Source organism: Megalobrama amblycephala, linkage group LG7 (genome assembly GCF_018812025.1).
Source record: "Megalobrama amblycephala isolate DHTTF-2021 linkage group LG7, ASM1881202v1, whole genome shotgun sequence".
In the NCBI taxonomy this organism is placed as follows: Eukaryota; Metazoa; Chordata; class Actinopteri; order Cypriniformes; family Xenocyprididae; genus Megalobrama; species Megalobrama amblycephala.
This window is the reverse complement of record NC_063050.1, coordinates 48,865,066-48,888,155: the sequence shown is the minus strand read 5'-3', so window position 1 is coordinate 48,888,155 and position 23,090 is coordinate 48,865,066. Positions and strand designations below refer to the sequence as shown.

At 36.7% G+C, this 23,090-nt stretch overlaps 1 protein-coding gene across 1 annotated transcript; it reads left to right on the top strand.

Annotated features, from left to right (window-relative positions):
- The first annotated feature begins 210 nt into the window (after positions 1-210).
- On the top strand, positions 211-6,312 carry slc5a3a (solute carrier family 5 member 3a). The gene is made up of 2 exons (XM_048197936.1): positions 211-513; positions 3,280-6,312. The coding sequence occupies exon 2, from the start codon at positions 3,339-3,341 to the stop codon at positions 5,379-5,381; it is 2,043 nt and encodes a 680-aa protein (XP_048053893.1). The 5' UTR covers positions 211-513; positions 3,280-3,338; the 3' UTR covers positions 5,382-6,312.
- The last annotated feature ends 16,778 nt before the right edge of the window (positions 6,313-23,090 follow it).

The window sequence follows — 23,090 nt, the reverse complement described above, 5'->3', positions numbered from 1 at the left end:
TCTTTAAGTAACACAATATGTGATATGTCATATGATAACACACATATTATCATTATATATTATAATAAACAATACAGTAATAAGTCCTGCTCTGTACACTAACAAAAAAGTTACATTTTTTGGACATGTACCACATTAATCATGTTAATCATTCAGTATTAAGATATTTATCAGTAAGTAATTATCCTTGTTTTTGCCAAAACGCTAAAAGTTTAGTTAAAATTAATACCACTATTTAACATGGTCTTTTTTTTTTTTTCTTCTTCTTTTCTTTTTTTAATTAGCATACATAGTAGTACCCTAGTAAAGTACCTTGGAGAACTATGGCAGACTACGACCATCTGATGCCATCATAACACTTTGCATCACTTCACTCGCTAGCCGCAGGTGGGCTGAACGGATGTGCGGGTTCGATGACGTCACGGGAGAGCACAGGGGGAGTAAATGGAGGTGGTAATGGTTTCATCACACACCGGTTCAAGTGCACTTCATCTCTGCTTTTAAAAGACATCGGTAAGTATGAATGAGTTTTTAACCGTTTAGAAATCACATCGATCTCTGTGAGACTGTTCATCAACTGTGACGCGAAACTTCCGTCTGAAAGCGCTCATTTCAGCTAGTTTTCCAGGCGCGTGTGTGTGTGTTTGTGTTTAATATTCTGCATGGTGTTGCTTGCCTATAAAGTATAACGGGTTTAACCTTAAATTGTGAACTTGCATAACGATGGTAAACCTGAATGAAACTTTTAAATTTCAAACATTTGGTTTGATGATAGATGACAGTTAACATGGATATTACCTTTTTTCCTTTAAAAAAAAAAAAAAAAAAAAAAAAAAGATTTTTTTTTTTTTTTACATTACTTTGAAATATTGCGATTTTAACTTTAATGTATATAAGTGTACACATACGTAGGCTATAAGAGAAATGTTTAAATAGTGTCACCATTTATTTTTTTTATTTTATTATTATTGCATTTTTTATTTTTTTAGTATTCAATGAAACAGTACTGTGTTGTGACGAATGAATGTTTAAACATGCAAAGTTCCATGTAGTCTGAGAATTAATATAAAGTAATGAAACTGGTTGCATAACAATTATGCATGGTTTAGATAAAGTAGTATTAAATGCAAATTTTACTCAAGAACACCGCTTGACATGTCACATCAACAACCATTGAGAGAATTGCAGACAAATTCTTTCTGCAGTGGCACCAACAACAATTTGGACTCACACTTAAAATCTCTGAATGTCTGTATTTCAATCATGGCAACTCTCGAAATAGTATTAGAATGTTATTGAATATGGCATTGTATGTTGGCATGTTAATGTGGTCTTGGCGGACTAGATCTCCCACGCTGATACTGCTGTTGATTATTGCTGCTGCTGCAGAGTAAGTATGGACTTGCTACTGCTAATATATACACATACACGCTGCTATTAGCATGTAAGATATGCTGCTGCTGCATAAATTGACATGTATAAATCCCGTATCAGATCTAGGCAGGTGGAGCTGGGGGAGGTGGAGGGTTTCAAACAACTCTGAGTGCGCTGCAGGATTAGCATACAGCAGTGGTTCCCAAACTGGAGTACTTTAAGGTAGAATTAAATGAACTACTCAGCATTTTGTTCGTGTACCCCCTTTTGTCACCTCACGCACCCCAGGGGTACGTGAACAAAATGCTGAGTAGTTCATTTAATTCTACCTTAAAATAATATTAGAATTGAGCATGTATTTTTAACTGCCAAAATGTCGTAAATCCAGTACATTTAATCAAATTACTGCCGTTCTCGACAATGCACCTTTGTAAATGTGGGGATTTAGCACTTACTCACATGAAGAACAAATATAGACACAGATAGTGGATTAATTTCGATTTAAGACTCAATCTTACCTTGTGTGATACCTTCATGTATATAATGATGATAACGAGTAAGAATGCAGTTGTTCTCCAAATATCCACATTACTGCAAACGTGACATTATTACAGGTCAAAAAACAAAACCTACATTTTAAACACAGTACTGTCAGTATTTATTCTATTTTGCAATGAATGAAATAATAGTTCTAACGAAAACCACAGCAGAACTACAACATACGTTGTGTTTCACGAACAATTCTGCGGCTTTGAACAAATCGTGAGAGTCAGTGATTCAATGATTCATTCACAGCCACTTGCTTCATTACTGAATGAATGACTCGATGACTCACTCATAAAAACAGTGACTTGCTGCCACCTTCTGGCGGTTTTAGTTTAATAGATAAAAGTTTTACTTAGTTTTTTACAATCATTGCATATTTCTCTATAGGACATTTTTATATAAATATTATTTATTTTATAAAGTTATATTAATAAAGGTAAAAATATGCACTGGAAAATCAATTTAGGGGGCAAATATTGTCCCTTAATGGTAAAGGTGTGACTGCAGTCTAAGTGGAAGAGAGGGGGTATGCAGAAGGATGGTAATCCCTTCAGGGGGTACTCCAAGCTAAAAAGTTTGGGAACCACTGGCATACAGCAACCAATGAAACAGATTAATTAAATGTTGAGCAAGCAATCTATTTGTCTGCTGGATCAGCAAAGGCCAATCAGCTTGTGCCATGTAGTAATGATGTGACTGAATGCATGTAAAGGAACTATCGGCCAGCGCCCCCTAGAGTTTCATGACTGAACTAGATATTTGTTTCATTTTTGCTCAATGTCCTAAGCGTTTGGTGATTTTTAGTGGATGCATGATGTCAGTTCTCCTCAAGTTGTCCTAGCAGAGGAACTACGGGTGTAGTTCATAACATTAACATCAACATCATCCACTAACCACAAACAAACACAAAGAAAATATGTTGTTATTTGCTAATTTCTCCAGTCCAAATGCTGATGTTTTTAATATTTAAATTTCTTCAGAACATATTTTGTGTTCCATGGGAAAAAAACAGGTTTACTGGTGAGTAAATAATGACTGAATTTTAATTATTTTTTAAGGGTGAATTATTCTTTTATTTTTAAACATTTTTTTTCTTCTCAAAACACAAAAAATATTTAATTTATCAAGAATATATTAGCTGTAGTTAATGTTAGCTCACAAAAAAACTTGTAAAGGGAAAAATGCAAGTACAATAACAAATGAAAAGGATAGTATTTTAACATAAAATTGTCTGTAGACATTCGACCAAAATATTTGTACTTTTCTTTCGTGATCGGCACCATGTTTGCTAAATGTCCCTTTTGCCACATTTAAATGAGTTTAATATTTTTTTAAATCAATTTTTTGTCTCTCTTTCAGAATTCTTTGCTATATGAGGCCTACCGAATTGTATGGCTTGATCCATCAACAAATAAAAAATGGCATCAACAATGGAAGCAGCAGATATCGTTGTCGTTGCCATGTACTTCGTTCTTGTCCTGTGCTTTGGCTTTTTTGCAATGTGGAGGGCAAATCGAGGTACCGTGAGTGGATACTTCCTGGCCGGACGTTCCATGAACTGGATAATGATCGGTGCATCACTGTTCGTCAGTAACATCGGCAGCGAGCACTTCATCGGCCTCGCTGGCTCAGGTGCAGCAAGCGGTTACGCCGTTGCTGCTTGGGAATTCAATGCGATTCTACTGCTGCAGCTCCTGGGCTGGGTCTTCATTCCCGTTTACATCCACTCAGGTGTGTACACCATGCCGGAGTACCTCTCCAAAAGATTTGGTGGTAAGCGGCTGAAGGTTTTCTTCGCTGCCCTAACCCTGCTCCTCTACATTTTCACCAAGCTCTCCGTGGATCTGTATTCCGGAGCGCTCTTCATCCAGGAATCTCTGGGCTGGAACCTCTATGTGTCCATAATCCTGCTTATCACCATGACTGCCCTTCTTACAGTCACTGGCGGCCTAGCGGCGGTCATCTACACGGACACTCTGCAGGCTTTCCTCATGATATCGGGAGCTTTGTGCCTGATGGCTATCAGTTTAGTTAAGGTAGGAGGTCTCGAGAGTTTGCGCACCAAGTACATGAATGCCGTTCCCAACATCACTGCCATTGTGCTAAAGAGTAACATCACCTACTCAAATTCCTGCCATGTGGATCCCAAACCAGATTCGTTCAAGATCTTGAGAGGTCCGTTGGACAAAGAACTGCCGTGGCCTGCTTTTCTTCTGGGCCAGACTCCAGCCTCGATCTGGTATTGGTGCGCAGATCAGGTCATAGTCCAGAGAGTCCTGGCAGCTCGTAATATTGCCCACGCCAAAGGGTCGACCTTGATGGCCGGCGTCCTAAAAGTCTTACCGATGTTTATCATTGTAATTCCAGGGATGATCTCGCGTGTGCTCTTTGCTGATGAGCTTGCCTGCATTGGTCCAGAGCACTGCATGCAAGTCTGCAACAGCAAAGCTGGTTGCACTAACATTGCCTATCCTCGCCTCGTCATGAACGTTATGCCCGTAGGATTACGAGGTTTGATGATGGCTGTGATGCTCGCCGCTCTCATGAGCGATCTAGACTCAATCTTTAACAGCGCCAGTACTATCTTTACCCTTGATATCTATAAGATGGTACGTCACCAAACGTCCTCCAAAGAGCTCATGGTGGTAGGACGCTTGTTTGTGATCTTCATAGTGGCCATTAGCATAGCTTGGGTCCCATTTGTCATTGAGTTGCAAGGTGGTCAGATGTTCCTCTACATTCAGGAGGTGTCTGATTACCTTACGCCACCCATTGCGGCACTGTTCCTGCTTGGCGTTCTCTGGAAACGTTGCAATGAGACCGGTGCATTCTGGGGTGGCATTGTGGGCTTCTTGCTAGGAGCCATAAGACTGATTCTCGCCTTTGTATATAGAGAGCCTGACTGTGACACAACCGATGATCGTCCTGCCTTCATCAAGGATATTCATTTCATGTATGTGGCAGCTATATTGTTTTGGGTTTCAGGGCTCGTGACAGTCGTCGTCAGTCTTTGCACGGATCCACCAAGCAAGGAACAAATTGCTACAACTACTTTTTGGGGACTGCACAACAGGAATCAACCCGCAGATGCACACACAAAAGAGATAGGACTTCATCAGCTTTCAGCAGAAACAAAAAAAGAGAAGACATTGGATGAAGTGGAAATGAAACCATCATCTCAGGTTGTTCAAACAGGCCCTGAAATACTTTCAAATGGCCACATGGAGTCTCAACATACCCACAAATATGCAGGGAGAGATAAGAGACAATGTGTGAAATGTTTGGAGTGGTTCTGTGGCTATAGTAAAAATTCAGAGGAAACAGATTCCCCTTTTGGAGATGAGGCCAGGAGTGTTACTGAGATGCTCAAAGAACCTCCAAAAACCAAAATTGTCCTCAATCTCGGCCTCTTGTTAGTGTGTACACTTGGAATTTTCTTGTTTGTATACTTCTCTTTGTAATGCTCATGATTCTATCTAATGTACAACACAAAATGTAATGTGATAATGCCATTGCCAATTATTACTGATACTCTTTAGTGCTGGTTACCAGTGCACTGCCAGTAATGTACATTTGTTCAAAGACTCATATTTAAACGTGTCAGACATTCACATTATGTGTAATTAGTACACTGACTGACAGAGCGATCAAAAGAATTGATGTCATTGGATGTGACATTTGACAGGCAGATTTTACCATCGAAGCTGTTTTTTTGTAAAGTCACGTCACCTACATATTTAGTGCTGATCATAATACCAAAGCTGCTTGAATTAACCATATGGTTTTTTCTTAACCTCAAGGAATATTCAAGGTTCAGTACAAGTTTAGCTCAATCAACAGCATTTGTGGCATAAAGTTGATTACTACAAAATTAATTTCCACTTTTTATTTTTTCTCACTGTTAAGTCCCTCCTTAAAATATCTTGGGTACATTGGGGTATTAAACAGTACAGCACAATGGAAGTGAAAGGGGCCAATCAATAAATGTTGAAATACTCAATAATTCAATTGTATAGCCGCAATGCGACATGCCACATGCTTGTTAACACACATTTGTTACAGTACTTTAGAAATGTTTACTTAAACAGCTTTAAGGCTCAGAAAAAATACAGAATAATGCATTTTCTTGCCTTTTCCTGACAAAAATAAAGAAAAGTAATTATTTTTTATGGTAAACAACATTCTCACAAATGCTGTTGATTGACCTTAACACAAAAATTGGCATATTTTTTTTTATTTTTTTTATTTGTTTTTTTTTTTTATAATTGTAACCTTACTAGCAGAGTAAGGCAGGTGAAAGCAGTCTGTGAACTTGACAAAGAGTGTTCGTCAGTCTCACCACTGAAACATCACTGCCCACCACTGACCCCATTAAAAACCCATAGGATTTTTTTTGTGTGTTTGTTTGCTACTGCTTGTTTGTCATTCTTTAACCCCCTAACTGTCACTGTCCCACTTGGTGCTTTTTTTTCCTATCATATACTTTAGTAATCATCATAAATTAGGTCGTCATAAAGTATCATTTGAAAGCTTAAAAATTAATTCTGTGAAAACGGTTTTTAAATCAGACTTTGCGTTACCATGTAAACTTACTTTAAAGGGATAGTTTACCCAGAAATTCAAATTATCCCATGATTTACTCACCCTCAATCCATCCTAGGTGTACATGACTATCTTCTTTCAGACAAACACATTTGGAGTTATATTAAAATATATCTTGGCTCTTCCAAGCTGAAGCAAAGAGATGGGGTTTTGTAAGAAAAATATCCATGTTTAAAACATTATTAACTATAATAGACAGCCGTATGCATCAATTTATGGCTAAAGAGCAATTTTAGAGTAAAATTCTTTTGTATACAATAAAAATAAAAAGTTTAGTACAATACATTTGTTTTACAGTGAACTTAAACTTCTATAACTTTTTTTACACTTTTTTACAAGTGCTTTCACTTTAGCAATAATCTGCTATGTCTTCTTTAAAAAGCTTTAAAAAGCTGTGTCCTCTTCAGCCTTAGGTCTATAATCCAAAGCATTCATGAATTACAACCATATAAGTTTGGATAGTGCATTTTCACATCTATGCTCAAAAAGGGAGTGACAGATAAGGTCACTGAAATTATGTGGGCTAATTAAAAACTCTTGTCCAAATAATACAACATTCAAATATTTAACTATCCAACCTTAAACATTTACCCTTGCTCAGTCCATGTTAGCATAGTGACTGAAATAAAATCATTTCAGCATCTCTCTCACACTTTTATATTTGCTTGGTTGGTGTTCTTCAACGCTGGTTAGTTTTAAGCAGTAAGATGTGTATTTCTGTATTCAGGTCTTTGTGGTTTTCTTTCTTTGGAACCTCACCTACGTAGATTTCTAGCTTGTATGTGGTCAACTGCTCTGAGGGAAGAAAACCACTGGAAACAGCAACAGATATACAAACTACATGTTTTCACACCTGCATGAATGGAGACGGTGAAGAATCTTGGCGATTTTTATCATTTCCCGGCAGATTTGTTTTTTAATTACTTCTCTTAAGTGACCTTACATGACATTTTCATGCCAACAGTTTGGTATCAAATGACAGTTCTCTTGCACATAGAAAAAAAAAAAATGTGAAAAGCGGACTTGGGTTAGATCTTTGGCCAAGAACAAGTCAGTTGTGGTTTAGATATATAAAGGTCAGCATGTGAATGTGTGTGTGTGTTTACAGGCAACTCTGATTTCCCAGAAGTAAGGATGTACTTACAAAAATCAGAATCTAGTGTGGGTATTGTGAACTTGCGTGCAGAAACTAATATTTTAATTAGCCTTCACAACAATGCATTCCTTTTTTTTTATTATTGTTAGCACAACTAGTGGTAATGTTTTTATAATGGCTGCCTAGAGCTGAACAAAGGTGTTGAATGACTTCAAACATTCTGGATTGTGTGGGGAAGTACAAACTTTGAGGCATCTTCCTGATGAGCTAAGCTCTGATGTTATTCCATTTTAGAGAATAACATGAACAAGTTTGTAATGTTTATTTGTTGACTATTAATGGAGGTGGGGGCTTTTTAGCAGTGAGAAAAGCTCCAAAAAGCATTGCAATATATGTCTGCTGAAGTTATACAATAGATTTAATTGAGGAAGAGACAATTCTTGTGCTATATATATATATATATATATATAAAGATATATAAAGACATATAAAGATATATAAAGATATATAAAGACATTGAGGCATGGACTCCACTAGACCCAGCATATCTCCTCCCCACCGCTCTCACTGAGTGAAGATTGCACCGCATAGAAGGAGGCGGCACACCAGTCTCAGACCCCCTTGGTGATTTATATAGGCTACCACTGTCATGCTGTCCGAACAGACCAGGACATGGTGCCCCCTAAGTTCTGACTTGAACTCCTTGAAGGCCAGAAGCACTGCCATTATCTCTAGGCATTTGATGTGCCATTTCAACATAGGGCATAGGGTTTGCATAGGACGCCCCAATCCATATTCCTGGTGGCAGTCTTCGATTCAACTGAGGTGAGGGCAGACGAAGAGGAATAGTGGACGCGTGCTGAATGAGGGACGTGCCATGATTTAATTACCCTTACGAAAAAGTTTATTCAAGTGTGCTATTAGTATACTTCTATTAAACTAAAAATACAAAAGTATACTTTCAGTCTACTTTTTATATACTTCTCAGAAATATACTTTATGTACTTTTGAGAAATATACTTAAAATTGCACTTAAGTATACTTGACTTATACTGACAGCAAAGTCTATATTTGGCCTATACTTGGACTCAGTCTTTTGATCGAGATATACTTAAAAGTATATTTATAAAAGTGTACTATAAGTACATTGTTTGAAAATATTGATTTATAAAGAAAACAGATATATAGCTGAGTATCTGAATTTTTGTGTAGGCTATAGTCCTCTTGTAGTGTACATAGGAATGTAGGCCTACTTCAAATCTACTTCACTCTTTAGACTGAATTTTCAGGCTATACGGTAGGGGGCGCTGTTACGCATCTTCTGAAAGAGTACAAGAAACTCCGGTTCAAAATGCAGGAGAAAAGTAGCAGCTGAAACAAAAGATAGAAGATTACGCACGCAAATGTAAAATAAAGCGATCATCAAACATTAAACATATAAATAAAAACGTTCAAACGTTATGTGGACCATGAACCTTTGGGGGTGTTTATGGACTCGATCTACTCCACCTGTGTTTGATCATCGTTCTGAATCCCATGTGAAAAAAGGACGTTTCTATAATGTACTTAAAGTGCTCTATTTTCGTGCACTAATTTTGTAATATACTAAAAATTCTTCATGAAATATGAACTAAAATGTGCTTTTAATATACTATCTCTGTATTTAAAAAAAAAATGTATTTAGATACCAAGTACATTTGAACCCATAGTGTACTACAAGTGGTCACTAAAAAATTTTTTTTTTTTTAAATACAGAGATAGTATTTTAAAAGCACATTTTAGTTCATATTTCATGGTGTCTCAAAATAGCACAGTTACACTTAGATGTTCTTAAGATTATCTTAAGAAGTACTAAAGAAGAATTTTTACTATTTTAAGCACACAATTAGTGTGTGAAAATAGAATACTTTAAGTACATTATAGAAGTGTACTTTTTTCACCTGGGTAGTCTTTGACAAAAATGCAATTTCCTCTGCTTTTTAAAAAAAATGTTTCCTTTTTTAAAAAAATGAAACTTACCCACATTTAAATGTTGATAAAAAAGGATTCATGAAACTAGAATAAAATGTTTTTAAAATGGAAAGAGTTAAAGAGCAGTTAAAGTTATTTCAAGTATAAAAATAATATTTAAATAGGAACATAGTAGTATTTTTAAAGTGCAAAAATAATATATAAAAAGTAAATTATAATTGTGATGTTATGTTCACTTAAAGAAAACTAGTAGTTTACTGAGAGATTATTTCAAAGTGTACTTTCATCAGAGGTGTAAAGTACTTGAGTAAATGTAATTAGTTACTGTACTTAAGTATCTTTTTGGCTACTTTGTAGTTGTACTGAGTATCAAAGATATTGGCAACTTTTACTCTTTACTTTCATGGCACCTAACTTTTTCTGCAGCAGTTTGATTCTGATATAAAGAAGCGATATCACCATCTAGGGGCATTGAAGGTACTATATCTTGTGCGTTTTGCCTTTACTCACCCAAACTTGTCAGCAGGGGTACTTTACGTGAATGCAAGTGCATTAGCAGGTAGTTTCTTAATCGCAGATGTTTGATTTAGGATGTGAGGTCATGATTGCAGCTGGTAATGCAGCTGAAACCAGCACATTTATTGCAAGTAGACATTGACTATTTAATTTTACTTAACATTGTTTTATTTATCCGCTATATTGTTGAGACCTTTTTGATGGATATTGATTTACTTATGGCCTTTTTGTGCACTTGAGCTTAACTGAGACTTGAGAGTTTGTAGATGTTTAAAAGGTTGTTCTGTCGACCTTGATTTATTGCAATATTGAGGTATTCAAAATAAACATGATTTCTCATCTTACAAATCAACTGTTTCTTATTTTCACTGACATGTCTCTCAGGTGTTGCGGACTAGTGCAACTTTGAGCCTACATTCAGTATGAGTAAAATACTTAAATACTGTTAAAATCAGATACTAACGTATACTTCAACTGGGCCAATTTAATCCCAAGTGGTATTAAAATAGTACACTTACAAGTTTACTACTAGTACATTGATACTAGTATACTTACTACATAAAATATACTTAAAAATATACTTGAACATTACTTAAGTATACTTCTTTTTCGTAAGGGTAGTTCTTCATGGACATGGGCTGGTTGCTGACTCATCGAGGCAGCAGCGGGCAAGCTCCTCTAGGGCCGACCACTCTAATCCCCAACTCTTCTATGGCCTTAATTGGTAAGGACACAGAAGAGTCCTGCCTAGGCCTGGTTGTTTCTCTTTAGGCACCGGGGGGCAGAGTCATCGCCGGAGTTCACCAAGTCCTCTGCTTCAGAGTCAATCAAAGACATTGTGTCATCAAAATCCTCCATAGAGCCGGCAAATTAAACCATGACGCTCGCACCAGATGAGGGGCGCTGGTAATTCAGCACGCTGAGGGGAGAGCGAGGTACACAGGCTCTGGGCTGACGTGAGCTGCAAAGAAAACTTTCCTGGCTAACCAAAAACAAACCTTAAATAAGAACAGTCTGGGAACCAAAAACTAACATTCTGGGAATTGTTAGCTGGGGTGTCATGCGCTGGACGCTCGCTGCTGCTTCATTCTTCACACGGTAGAAATGTCCAAATAAAAATGTTCAACGAGCAAAGAAGCTTCTTTGTTGGAACTGTTTAAATGTAACTGAAGATTTATAGTTGTCATTGTAAATATTCATTTTCCCATGGGAAAGGGAATCAGAGATTTTGGGTCACATTCACATTTCTATATTTATTTCAACACACAAACCAAAAATCAAATCCCTAGAAGCTTGTGAACAAGTGAACATGCAAGTTCTGCTAATTCACAAGCCGACAAACTGAAAGAGTCATACTCATAATAATGTTAATTATTTAACCAAACAAAATACAAAACTTTCAAAAACACTCAGCAATGTGATTATTTTATTGAGTGATAGGCAGTGGGTTTGATCAGTGACATTAAGAAATCTGCTATCCAGCGTCTTCTCGTCACCTCCTAAACCTGCTTAGTGTTTTGTGTACACACAGAACAGGAGAAAAAAATGTATTACATTGTCCAGTTTTATCCCTGAACAATGATTGCAGTTAGTTACAATGAGTTACAATGGCAATTCTCGGTGCAGTATGAATGACCTACATTGGCATTTTTTTACAATTTCACAAAATCAAAGCATGCATTAACTCACTATAGCAAAAAGGCAGTGCCATTCTCCTAATATGGAGATTGTATAGTCCATATATATATATATATATATATATATATATATACAGTGGGTACGGAAAGTATTCAGACCCCCTTAAATTTTTCTCTTTGTTATATTGCAGCCATTTGCTAAAATCATTTAAGTTCATTTGTTTTCCTCATTAATGTACACACAGCACCCCATATTGACAGAAAAACACAGAATTGTTGACATTTTTGCAGATTTATTAAAAAAGAAAAACTGAAAAATCACATGGTCCTAAGTATTCAGACCCTTTGCTCAGTATTTAGTAGAAGCACCCTTTTGATCTACTACAGCCATGAGTCTTTTTGGGAAAGATTCAACAAGTTTTTCACACCTGGATTTGGGGATCCTCTGCTATTCCTCCTTGCAGATCCTCTCCAGTTCTGTCAGGTTGGATGGTAAACGTTGGTGGACAGCCATTTTTAGGTCTCCAGAGATGCTCAATTGGGTTTAAGTCAGGGCTCTGGCTGGGCCATTCAAGAACAGTCACGGAGTTGTTGTGAAGCCACTCTTTCGTTATTTTAGCTGTGTGCTTAGGGTTATTGTCTTGTTGGAAGGTAAACTTTCGGCCCAGTCTGAGGTCCTGAGCACTCTGAAGAAGGTTTTCATCCAGGATATCCCTGTACTTGGCCGCATTCATCTTTCCCTCGATTGCAACCAGTGGTCCTGTCCCTGCAGCTGAAAAACACCCTCACAGCATGATGCTGCCACCACCATGCTTCACTGTTGGGACTGTATTGGACAGGTGATGAGCAGTGCCTGGTTTTCTCCACACATACCGCTTAGAATTAAGGCCAAAAAGTTCTATCTTGGTCTCATCAGACCAGAGAATCTTATTTCTCACCATCTTGGCAAACTCCATGCGGGCTTTCACGTGTCTTGCACTGAGGAGAGGCTTCCGTCGGGCCACTCTGCCATAAAGCCCCGACTGGTGGAGGGCTGCAGTGATGGTTGGCTTTCTACAACTTTCTCCCATCTCCCGACTGCATCTCTGGAGCTCAGCCACAGTGATCTTTGGGTTCTTCTTTACCTCTCTCACAAAGGCTCTTCTCCCCCGATAGCTCAGTTTGGCCGGACGGCCAGCTCTAAGAAGGGTTCTGGTCATCCCAAACGTCTTCCATTTAAGGATTATGGAGGCCACTGTGCTCTTAGGAAACTTAAGTGCAGCAGAAATTTTTCTGTAAACTTGGCCAGATCTGTGCCTTGCCACAATTCTGTCTCTGAGCTCTTCAGGCAGTTCCTTTGACCTCATGATTCTCATTTGCTCTGACATGCACTGTGAGCTGTAAGGTCTTATATAGACAGGTGTGTGGCTTTCCTAATCAAGTCCAATCAGTATAATCAAGCACAGCTGGACTTAAATGAAGGTGTAGAACCATCTCAAGGATGATCAGAAGAAATGGACAGCACCTGAGTTAAATATATGAGTGTCAAAGCAAAGGGTCTGAATACTTAGGACCATGTGATATTTCAGTTTTTCTTTTTTAATAAATCTGCAAAAATGTCAACAATTCTGTGTTTTTCTGTCAATATGGGGTGCTGTGTGTACATTAATGTGGAAAAAAAATTAACTTAAATGATTTTAGCAAATGGCTGCAATATAACAAAGAGTAAAACATTTAAGGGGGTCTGAATACTTTCTGTACCCACTATATATATATATATATATATATATATATATATATATATATATATGCCCAAAACTCAACACGGTGTGATGTCAGATTCACATTCTCTATGGTATTCAAGCGTCCATAGCACATTCATGACTTATTTAATCTTTGAAGGTCTAAATGCAGCAAATTTTGTCTTGCACTTCTGTAACTGAAGCTGAATTTCTTTTACCATGCAACGCGTCAGTCATTTTCCCACAGTGGTTAAAGCTCCTCTGGCTCCACCTGCTACAGTAGCCATTCCCTAAGCTCTTGCTATTTATTGCACTGGAAAGTGATTGACAGGTCTGGGGTGTAGATCTTCCCGTACATACCTGACTGAAGTTTACCTGGGGCATCTCCAGTCAACACTTAATATGTATACTCTGGCACTGCGCCTACAGATGACAACTGGCTTTGAGTCAGTTGACGTCTCGACCTATTTGAACACTATCACTTGGGAATAAGGTCTTTAGTGTTCCCTAATTTGCTGTGCAGCAAAAACCCAGACAGACTCCAGACATTGCCTTTGAATATGCTTTAAACAAGGTTCAAGGTAACCCTGCCTAGTGTGAGGACACCCTAATTTTCATAAGTTTCATTTCCCCTTTTGTTATATTTAGACATGATTCAGACACACAATGACATAGGCCCAATGTTTGGGCGGACACAGGCATCGTTAGCCAATGGTCGCAAGTTCCATCGTTATCAGCAAAGTTCAATGAGTCAGTGTTTCCTGAAGCCATAGTTCCAACGAAAATTGACAAACAGCATCACAAAGTTGTGTGGTTGGAGCGACAGATCTCGATCTGTGGTTAGAAGTATAGTTTCTTGTTTGCATGACGTGCATTTAATGAATCCTTATCTTAGGCAAAATAAGCAGGCTGGCATTCAGTACAGTCTAGGCTATTTATTTTGAATATATACTAAATTAATTTACATCTTTTAGTTTGTTAAGTGATTTAAAGCGCTGTTTTTGAAGAGTGAGCATGTGCGTACATGCTGTAGTACATAAGAACAAGCCTATGATTTACTCTGGAAATAAAGCAAAATAACTGTGAAAAATTAGTTCATTTGATCTGAATCAGATAAGTTATTACTCCACCTGCGTGACATCATTAACCAATGTAGTTGAATGACAAATTTGTGACAAAATGGTTTCAGGAAACAGTTGTGACTAGCTAGTTGATTTCTTCAATAATGCAGAGTACTATGGAGTGAGTTACATCATTGTATGGAAAACGAAGCCCAGGGAAGCTAAATGTTTACACTTTTGGAGAGATAAACCGTGAATGACATACTAGTCAACAGGACAGTGGAGGGAGACAGAAGGGGAATGGGATTAGCAAATTATATATGTTAAAACTGAACCTTCACCAGGCCTCAAAATTTGTGAAATTAAGTGCTCCAATCAAAGTTGACTCAATGAACTCCAACCCACTGTTATTTTTAATGGGTGAACTTTATTATTATAATTATATATGCCACTTTGATATGAATGTAAAGATGGGGTCTGACATACAGTACTGTGTTACCTTTACTGAAGTAGGCCAACCAGTTAAGCCTGTATTTCACTGGAGTTTCCCTACAGTATGTAGTCAGGTTTCATATTCATTATGTGCAGAATGTATATTTTTGTATTGTACAAATTCATATTGTTTAGCTTCAAAGCAGTAAGGAACTCTTAGCTCTTGGTTTTCTTTTCTTTGATGAAGTAATGCTGCAATTTTATCTCACTTGCAATCTTGTTTCAACTACGGTTGGTGATTGAGATCCCAGACTTTGGTATGACCTAAAAGCACGTATTACTGTATATTCATCAGGGTTCTAAAGAATTCAAGAGAAGTATATGGGTAGTTGACATTTGAACATTTGTGGTTCCTCTATAACAATTATTTAGAATTATTAAAGTGGTAACACTTTACAATAAGGTTCATTAATTAACATTAGATCATGTATTTACTAACATGAACTAACCATGAGCAATACATTTGTTAGGCTTTGTTAATGTTGGTTAATAAAAATTATGTTAACTAATGTTAACTAATAAACCTTATTGTAAAGTGTTACCATTAAAGTTTTGATGAGCTAATTTACTAAAGGTTTGTCACACAACCCAACCATTTGAACAAGTGAACATTACAAATAGTGACCAGTTACAGCACCTGAGATATACACTTATATGTATGTTTAAAAGGTTTCTGTAAGATTTTTTGGTAACACTTTTCAATAAGGTTCATTAGTTAACATTAGTTAAGGCAGTCCATACAAACAACAAAACAGGAACACACAGGCAGACAGGGAAATCCAGGACACGGGCAGGTAATCAGAACAACCAGGGAACAAGAAACAAGAAACCAGAAAAAATGCTCAGAATTGCAGTAACTGACACAAAGAAAATACGCTAACAAGAAGCGTCAGTCAATAGAACGTTCTATTGTAACACCGGCGCCCAGCAGCGGCCCTGCGTTTCCGCCATTTTGGGGTGAAAGCGAGTTGTCAGTCCACTAGTTTCTATGGCAATATCAGCTGCTTTGTTTAAAAAATTTTTTTTTTTTTTTTAAAAAGGTACGTTAAAGCTAAAATCCAAATACTATCACTAGTGATCATCAAATCCTTTTAACAGTTTATTTTACACATTTTGTGTTTGAGTTCCACTTTTTTTTTTTTTTTTTTTTTTCACAAAACCTTTGCTCTCTAGAAACCCAGTCAGTTTGGGTTAAAATTCTTTAAAAGGCTTATAAACACTGAATTATTACCAACATATGAAATTAAATTAATGACATGCATCAGAAAAATTGGGAATGTTGGACAATAAATATATGAAAATATCAGCTTGATTTTGCAGTGTTGCTTAATGTCCATTGAAGCAAGTGTCTAAAAGTGGGAATTATGCGATAACGGACACAGCAATGCATCATGTATTATAAGATCGTTATGTTTGTGATCCATTATTGTATTGTATATCTTTATTGTCCACCAAGGTGGAAAATTGTCTTTGGCTCACCAGCACATAGAATAACTATACAAATAGTGTTAAAAAAAAAAAAAAAACAGCAAAACCAGAACAAACAAAACAAATTCACATTTCATAAAAATTACAATTCATGCCATGTCATTTCAAAAAAACTTTTAAAACGTACAATATATAGGCCTATATTTAAATTCAGACCTAGTGATATATTATTATTATTACTCCACTAGGTCTGAAATATATTGTTCACTTTAAACATGATGATCTTAAATTTATTAATTATTAATTCACTATTAATAAATGTGTAAAGCTGCATAAAATGGAAATAATAAAATAGGCTAACTACGTTACCTCAGATGGATAAATGGTTGGATTCCACAACTGGTAAAATAAAACATGTATAAGACAATACAACATTTACTGTAGGAGCCATACAATTTACTGGTGACTTAATTTAAAAAACTGTTCTATTGCGCTTCTGATTTGGCTGTGAAATTCGCCGATTTTGGGTGCGTAAGATGTGAAGGATTCTATGGTCCAGTTAGTATTTTCAGCCAATAATGGCGTCCGCGCTACCGGAGCGCCATCTAGTGGCTGTTACCCCAAAAATATCAAAGTGTCGCCTCTTGGGTTCTCTTTGGCTGACATACCATACTTCACCCTGGCATACTTATACACAGGTACAAATAAGCTTGACAAGATAACGAGTTAACAAGGGGGCGTGATCCAATGAGTGTCCATGGTAACAAGGGGAGCAGCAGGGGAACATGAGGTGCACAGAGGACATACAGGGAACACAGACAAGGATCATGACAGAACTAATAATGAACTGCACTTATACAGCATTTGTTAATCTTTGTTAATGTTAATTTCAACATTTACTAATACATTATTAAAATCTTGTTAACATTAGGTAATGCACTGTGAACTAACATGAACAAACAATGAACAGCTGTATTTTCTTTAACTAACTAACATTAATGAAGATTAGTAAATACAGTAACAAATATATTGCTCATGGTTCATACCTAATGTTTAACTAATGAACCTTATTGTAAAGTGTTACTTGTTTTTTTAATGTTTTTGTGTTCTTTCTCTTATGTCTCTTCTGCTCACCAAGGCTGCATTTATTTGATTGAAAATATTGTAAAACAGTGAAATATTATTTCAATTTAAAACAACTGTTTTCTATTAGAATGTATTGTAAAATGTAATTTATTCCTGTGATCAAAGCTGAATTTTCATGAATTTTAGTATCTTTAGTATCACATTCAGAAATCATTCTAATATGCTGATTTGCTGCTCGAGAAATATTTCTGATTATTATCATTTGTGCTGCTGCTTCATATTTTTGTAAAAAACATGATACATTTTGCTCTAGGATTCTAGAACAGAAAGTTTAAAAGAACAGAATTTATTTGAAATGGATTTTTTTATTTGTAACATTACAAAAGTCTTTACTGTCTTTATTTTTTTTTGATGCCAGTTATCATTCCTAACACCTGAGCAGGTAAAGATACATTTTTAAAATACCATTTGTTTGACTGTCAGTGTCAAAAACAACCTTTATATAAGTGTGAACTGGTTTCAGTCCATTGCGTGCCATCTGAATACTTCCTTCAGCGGTATACCAGAGACATAACATGCTTGTGTGAAAGCAGGAAACAAAGCAATAAATGCCATTTGAATGTAAAAAAGTGAAAATAAGTACTGTATTACGTGACAGTTTGGAAAAAAAAACTTCTGCAATGTTGTTTCTTTTAGCAGTAAATCTGTACAGATTTTTGGAATCACTTTACATTAAGATTCTCATTTGTTAACATTAGTTAATGCATTAACTAACTTACAGAGAGCAATATATTCTTACAGCATTTATTAATGCTGTTCTCTTTAATATCTATATACGTTTTTTTTCCATTGAATGGAGCGCAAATGGAGAGAAAAAGGCTTGAGAAAAAGGCCTCAGTAATCTCCCTTCAAAAGTCTAAATATGAATTAAAAAATTTCACATCAAATTCTGACTCACAAAGTTCTATATTCTTCCCTGCCAACTATAAATGAATTATGCAATTTTTGTTCATTCTTCTTAGTGAACTTTAGGAGGAACATATGAGAATAACTTTATGCTTGTATGAAATTTATATATGTCTTCTGAGTTGTGAAAGAGACATTTTCCCATGAGGTTGGTTCAAGAAAGAAAGACGTCTATTCTTACCTCATTCAAAGGTGGATTGAGCAACAGATGTTTTGTGATGTCAATGACTCACGCAATGCAGCATCACAGAAGTCAGTGTTTTGTGAATTTCTGTTTAATGTTGCATAATTCTATATTTAGCTGCAACTGAAGTGAGTGTTTTGTGAACTCCTATTTAATGTTGCATAATTCCAAATATATTTAGCTGTTACTGGTTACTATCAGTGTTGGGGAGTAACTAGTTACATGTAACAGCGTTACATAATTTAATTACAAAATAAATGTAACTGTAATTTGTTACAGTTCATGAGAAAAAGTGTGTAAATGATTACAGAGAGGGTTACATCTAAATATTTTATGTAAAAAGCTAGCATGATCATGCTATCATTGAATGATCATGAATGATCATGAATGACCATGCTATCATTCATTCATGGCTATTAAAAATTCAAACACAATAAGATGCAAAAATAAGAACTTAAAAATCTTGTCTCCGTGAATACAGTAATAAACGATGGTAACTTTAACCACATTTAACAGTACATTAGCAACATGCTAACAAAACATTTAGAAAGACAATTCACAAATATCACTAAAAATATCATGTTATCATGCATCATGTCAGTTATTATTGCTCCATCTGCCATTTTTCACTATTGTTCTTGCTTGCTTGCCTAGTCTGATGATTCAGCTGTGCACAGATCCAGACGTTCTGCCCTTGTGTAATGCCTCGATCATGGGCTGGCATATGCAAATATTGGGGGCGTACATCCCGACTGTTACGTAACAGTCGGTGTTATGTTGAGATTCGCCTGTTCTTCGCAGGTCTTTTAAACAAATGAGATTTATATAAGAAGGAGGAAACAATGGAGTTTGAAACTCAGTGTATGTCTTTTCCATGTACTGAACTCTTGTTATTCAACTATGCCAATATAAATTCAATATTTAATTCTAGGGCACCTTTAAAATAGCTTGAATGTAACTCTACACCCTTGCCTCATTTAATATACACGGATCAATGAATATGCATATTAGCCCCTCCTCCACTCGCTCGCGCCAGCTCATAGAGTCTACTGTTGCCGTAGTGATGAGCAATTTGTTGTTTGTGTTGTGGATATTTAAGAAAAAAGCTTGCTTCGCTTCGTATATTCAGTTTAATTTCTGATGCTTAAATTGTTTTAAATTTTGAATTGGTAAAACGCCTTTGCAAAACAGTCTGAATCCACTTACATTCGTTTGGACTGCTCTCTCACTGAATCACCTGAAGCGATTTCTTAGTAAAACAGACAGTATTGAGAGAACAAGCAGCCGTTTTCCTCTGTGAACATGACCGTGCCTTCTCCGTACATAAAATCCAGCGTATTTACTTGAACTTATCAGGTAGGCTAATATATATGGTTTGATCCATTCCAGAGGCGGCCAAAATCAGAATTTATAATGGACTGAATAGCTCTCTCAGAACTTGACGTGCGATTCCACACTGACTGACATATGCACATGAATCATGGCCACACGCACATGCTCAGAGCAATATTGTTTTAGCTATGTTTTATAGTATTAAAATATTTCGAAGGACAAAACATGAACTTTATTGGCTTTACTTTAAATCAGCTGTCACTTGAGCCCCCATGCGCTCGCACACTTGGCACAGCCCTTGCGACAGTTCTGTCATTAATTAATATGGATTAATATGATTAGCCTTTTGCTTGATTACATTATCAAACAGCTAATAATGTGTTGCTAATGTTACACATACCTGTTCTTCATCTCAGAGTCAGACAGCTGCCTTCTAACAATCAGTATCCTTACAAATGCTTTGAACAACTCAGAACGTCAGTAGAGAAAGGCATATAGTTAATCATAACATCGTAATAAACTTGCTATATTGCAAAATCTACACAATTTTACATATCAACAGAAAATATACCAGGATAACTTGGCTTCTCTCAAGACTTTCCTACTTCAGCGCAGTCAAAGTTAGGCCGTGTGTCCACCAGAGCGTTTTTAGCCAGCTGAAAACGCAAGGCGCTCTGCTTAAAACGCCCGTCTGTGAGCGCTTGAGAGCGCTTCTGCAGCACAGCGTTTTTTTCCGTTGAGACGCTTCGTTGCTATGATACGGAATATCCGCGGCACTGTTACTTATAACTGATTTTGCAGGTAATTTGTTTCAGACTAAAAAATGTTGACACAATGTAGAATTACTTGCTATGTATGTTCGGAGACCAGCAATATTAATCTCTCATTCATTTTGTTTCTGTTTGTTGATGTAGCTGTACAGCAAGAATGTTGTGACAGTTGGCCGGTGTAGTATTTGTCCCGCCCCTCCTCCACTCTGATTGGACGGCTGGCTAAAAAGTGACAGTGATGAGCGCAGCGTTTTACTCAAAGTTGAACATTCTTCAACTCGAGGCGACCGGTAAAAAACGCCGAGCTCTCAGCGCTTGAGCGTGAAAAAGACGCTCAGCGCCTCGTTATGCTCCTGGCGTTTAAAAAACGCGGCGCTCCCACTGAAAACAATTGAAAAAGTACGCTAGCAGCTGGAAAAAACGCTCTGGTGGACACACGGCCTTAATGATATGCTAAAGCCTGCCGGCACCTTATTGTGATTGGTTACAAGGTAGTCTGTGACGTCACAAACACCCACAATTTCAAGGACTGACATTACGTGAAGGACTGTAATGCTTTAAGAGCTCGCTCAGGTACTGGGGAGCTAAAACATTTAGTGCTTTGTAAGTAATTAGCAAGATTTTAAAATCTATAGGATGTTTAGCAGGAAGCCAATGCAGTGCTGACAGAACTGGGCTAATATGGTTATACTTTCTAGTTCTAGTAAGAACTCAGCTGCTGCATTTTGTACGAGCTGTAGTTTATTTATCAGGCGAGCAGAACAACCACCCAGTAGAGCGTTACAGTAATCTAGCCTTGAGGTCATGAACGCATGAACTAACTGTTCTGCATTTGTCATTGAGAGCATATGTCGTAGTTTAGATATATTTTTAAGATGGAAGAATGTGGTTTTACAAATGCTAGAAACGGCCTTCAAATGAAAGATTGGTATCAAAGATTGGTATTAAAGCATATTAAAAACACTACATAGAAAACTTGATTTTCACCACAAGGGGTCTTTAAATGAGTTAAATAAAGTCTTAAATGACTGTAAAGTGTTGTGAAGACATTGGATGTGTGTCAGATCATGTGCGGCCGGTCTTAAAGTGACAGCAGCCTAATAAACCTGCTGCTATGATGTCTGTCATTAAAGGTGCAATAGGAGATTGTCTTTAGAAAAATTTTTTGTTATGCTGGTTGAAAGTCACCTCATATCCTGATAGCAATCACTATGTAAAGGGGTCTATATGTATTTTTATAAATGAAGGCTATATCAGCTGTGTTAATAGTCTAATAGTTACACTACTTATTACATTTTAAATAGGGTATTTGTAATCTGTAACCTATTACACTTCAAAAGTAACCTTCCAAACACTGGTTACTATCCAAAACATTGCCTACACTGGGATGCAAATTGTGGTTTCTCATGTTGTCACCATACATATAAACATGATATGTGGTCATGATCCAGTTGACACACACCATCAAACTCTTAACTGCAATTTGCACTGCAGATCTGGAACCACTTGAGATTTCATTTCCTTGAATCACAATAAACCTTCCCTGAAGTGGACTGCTCATACGGGTAACCGGGAAGCTTAGGAAATCCCGTTTCATTTTTTCTTAGATTTAATCACCTTAGAGACGAAACTAGTGTTTTATTTACAATAAATATACAGAAGCTGCTTCTTCCTTTTCGTCCAGTCAATGAGAAGTGTTTCCTCATGCTTGAACAGACGAAATCTGAGCTGGCACATGAGATATTTAATACAAGGGAAAGTCGATGAGGAACTTTATCTAATTTGATTTCATTACAACATTAATCACTTCCACTGGCTTAAGTTTACACAAATTACAAAAAAAACACAATAACATATGCTAAACATTTGATTTAGAAACACTTCCGTATAAGGTGGGAATTGTGACAAAAATCTCTTGAACACCTTTATTTGCATGTCAATAGGGTTTGACAGAGGTTTCACATTATCTCTTCCTTTACTGTAAAACTGCATCTAAACACCAGCTGGAAGCTGGTGCTATAGAACGCTGTTATACAAGAGTGGCTTTTTTCTGATGAATTTGTTAAACCAGTTACTCCATTCAGACTGTATGAATGAGCCAGTTCCGGTAGGTTACATAAAACAAAGACACCAATTGAGCCACTGAAAGTAAAAATGTTCTGAATAAAATAGCAAGTTTATTTGTTGAGTTTCACTCTGAAAAGTCAATTTTGTCATGCAGATATTATTCAAATATTGTTTTGATGTACTGTACATACCAAAAAGTAAACAATGCAAATGTCATTCACTACTTTTACTGCTGTTAATC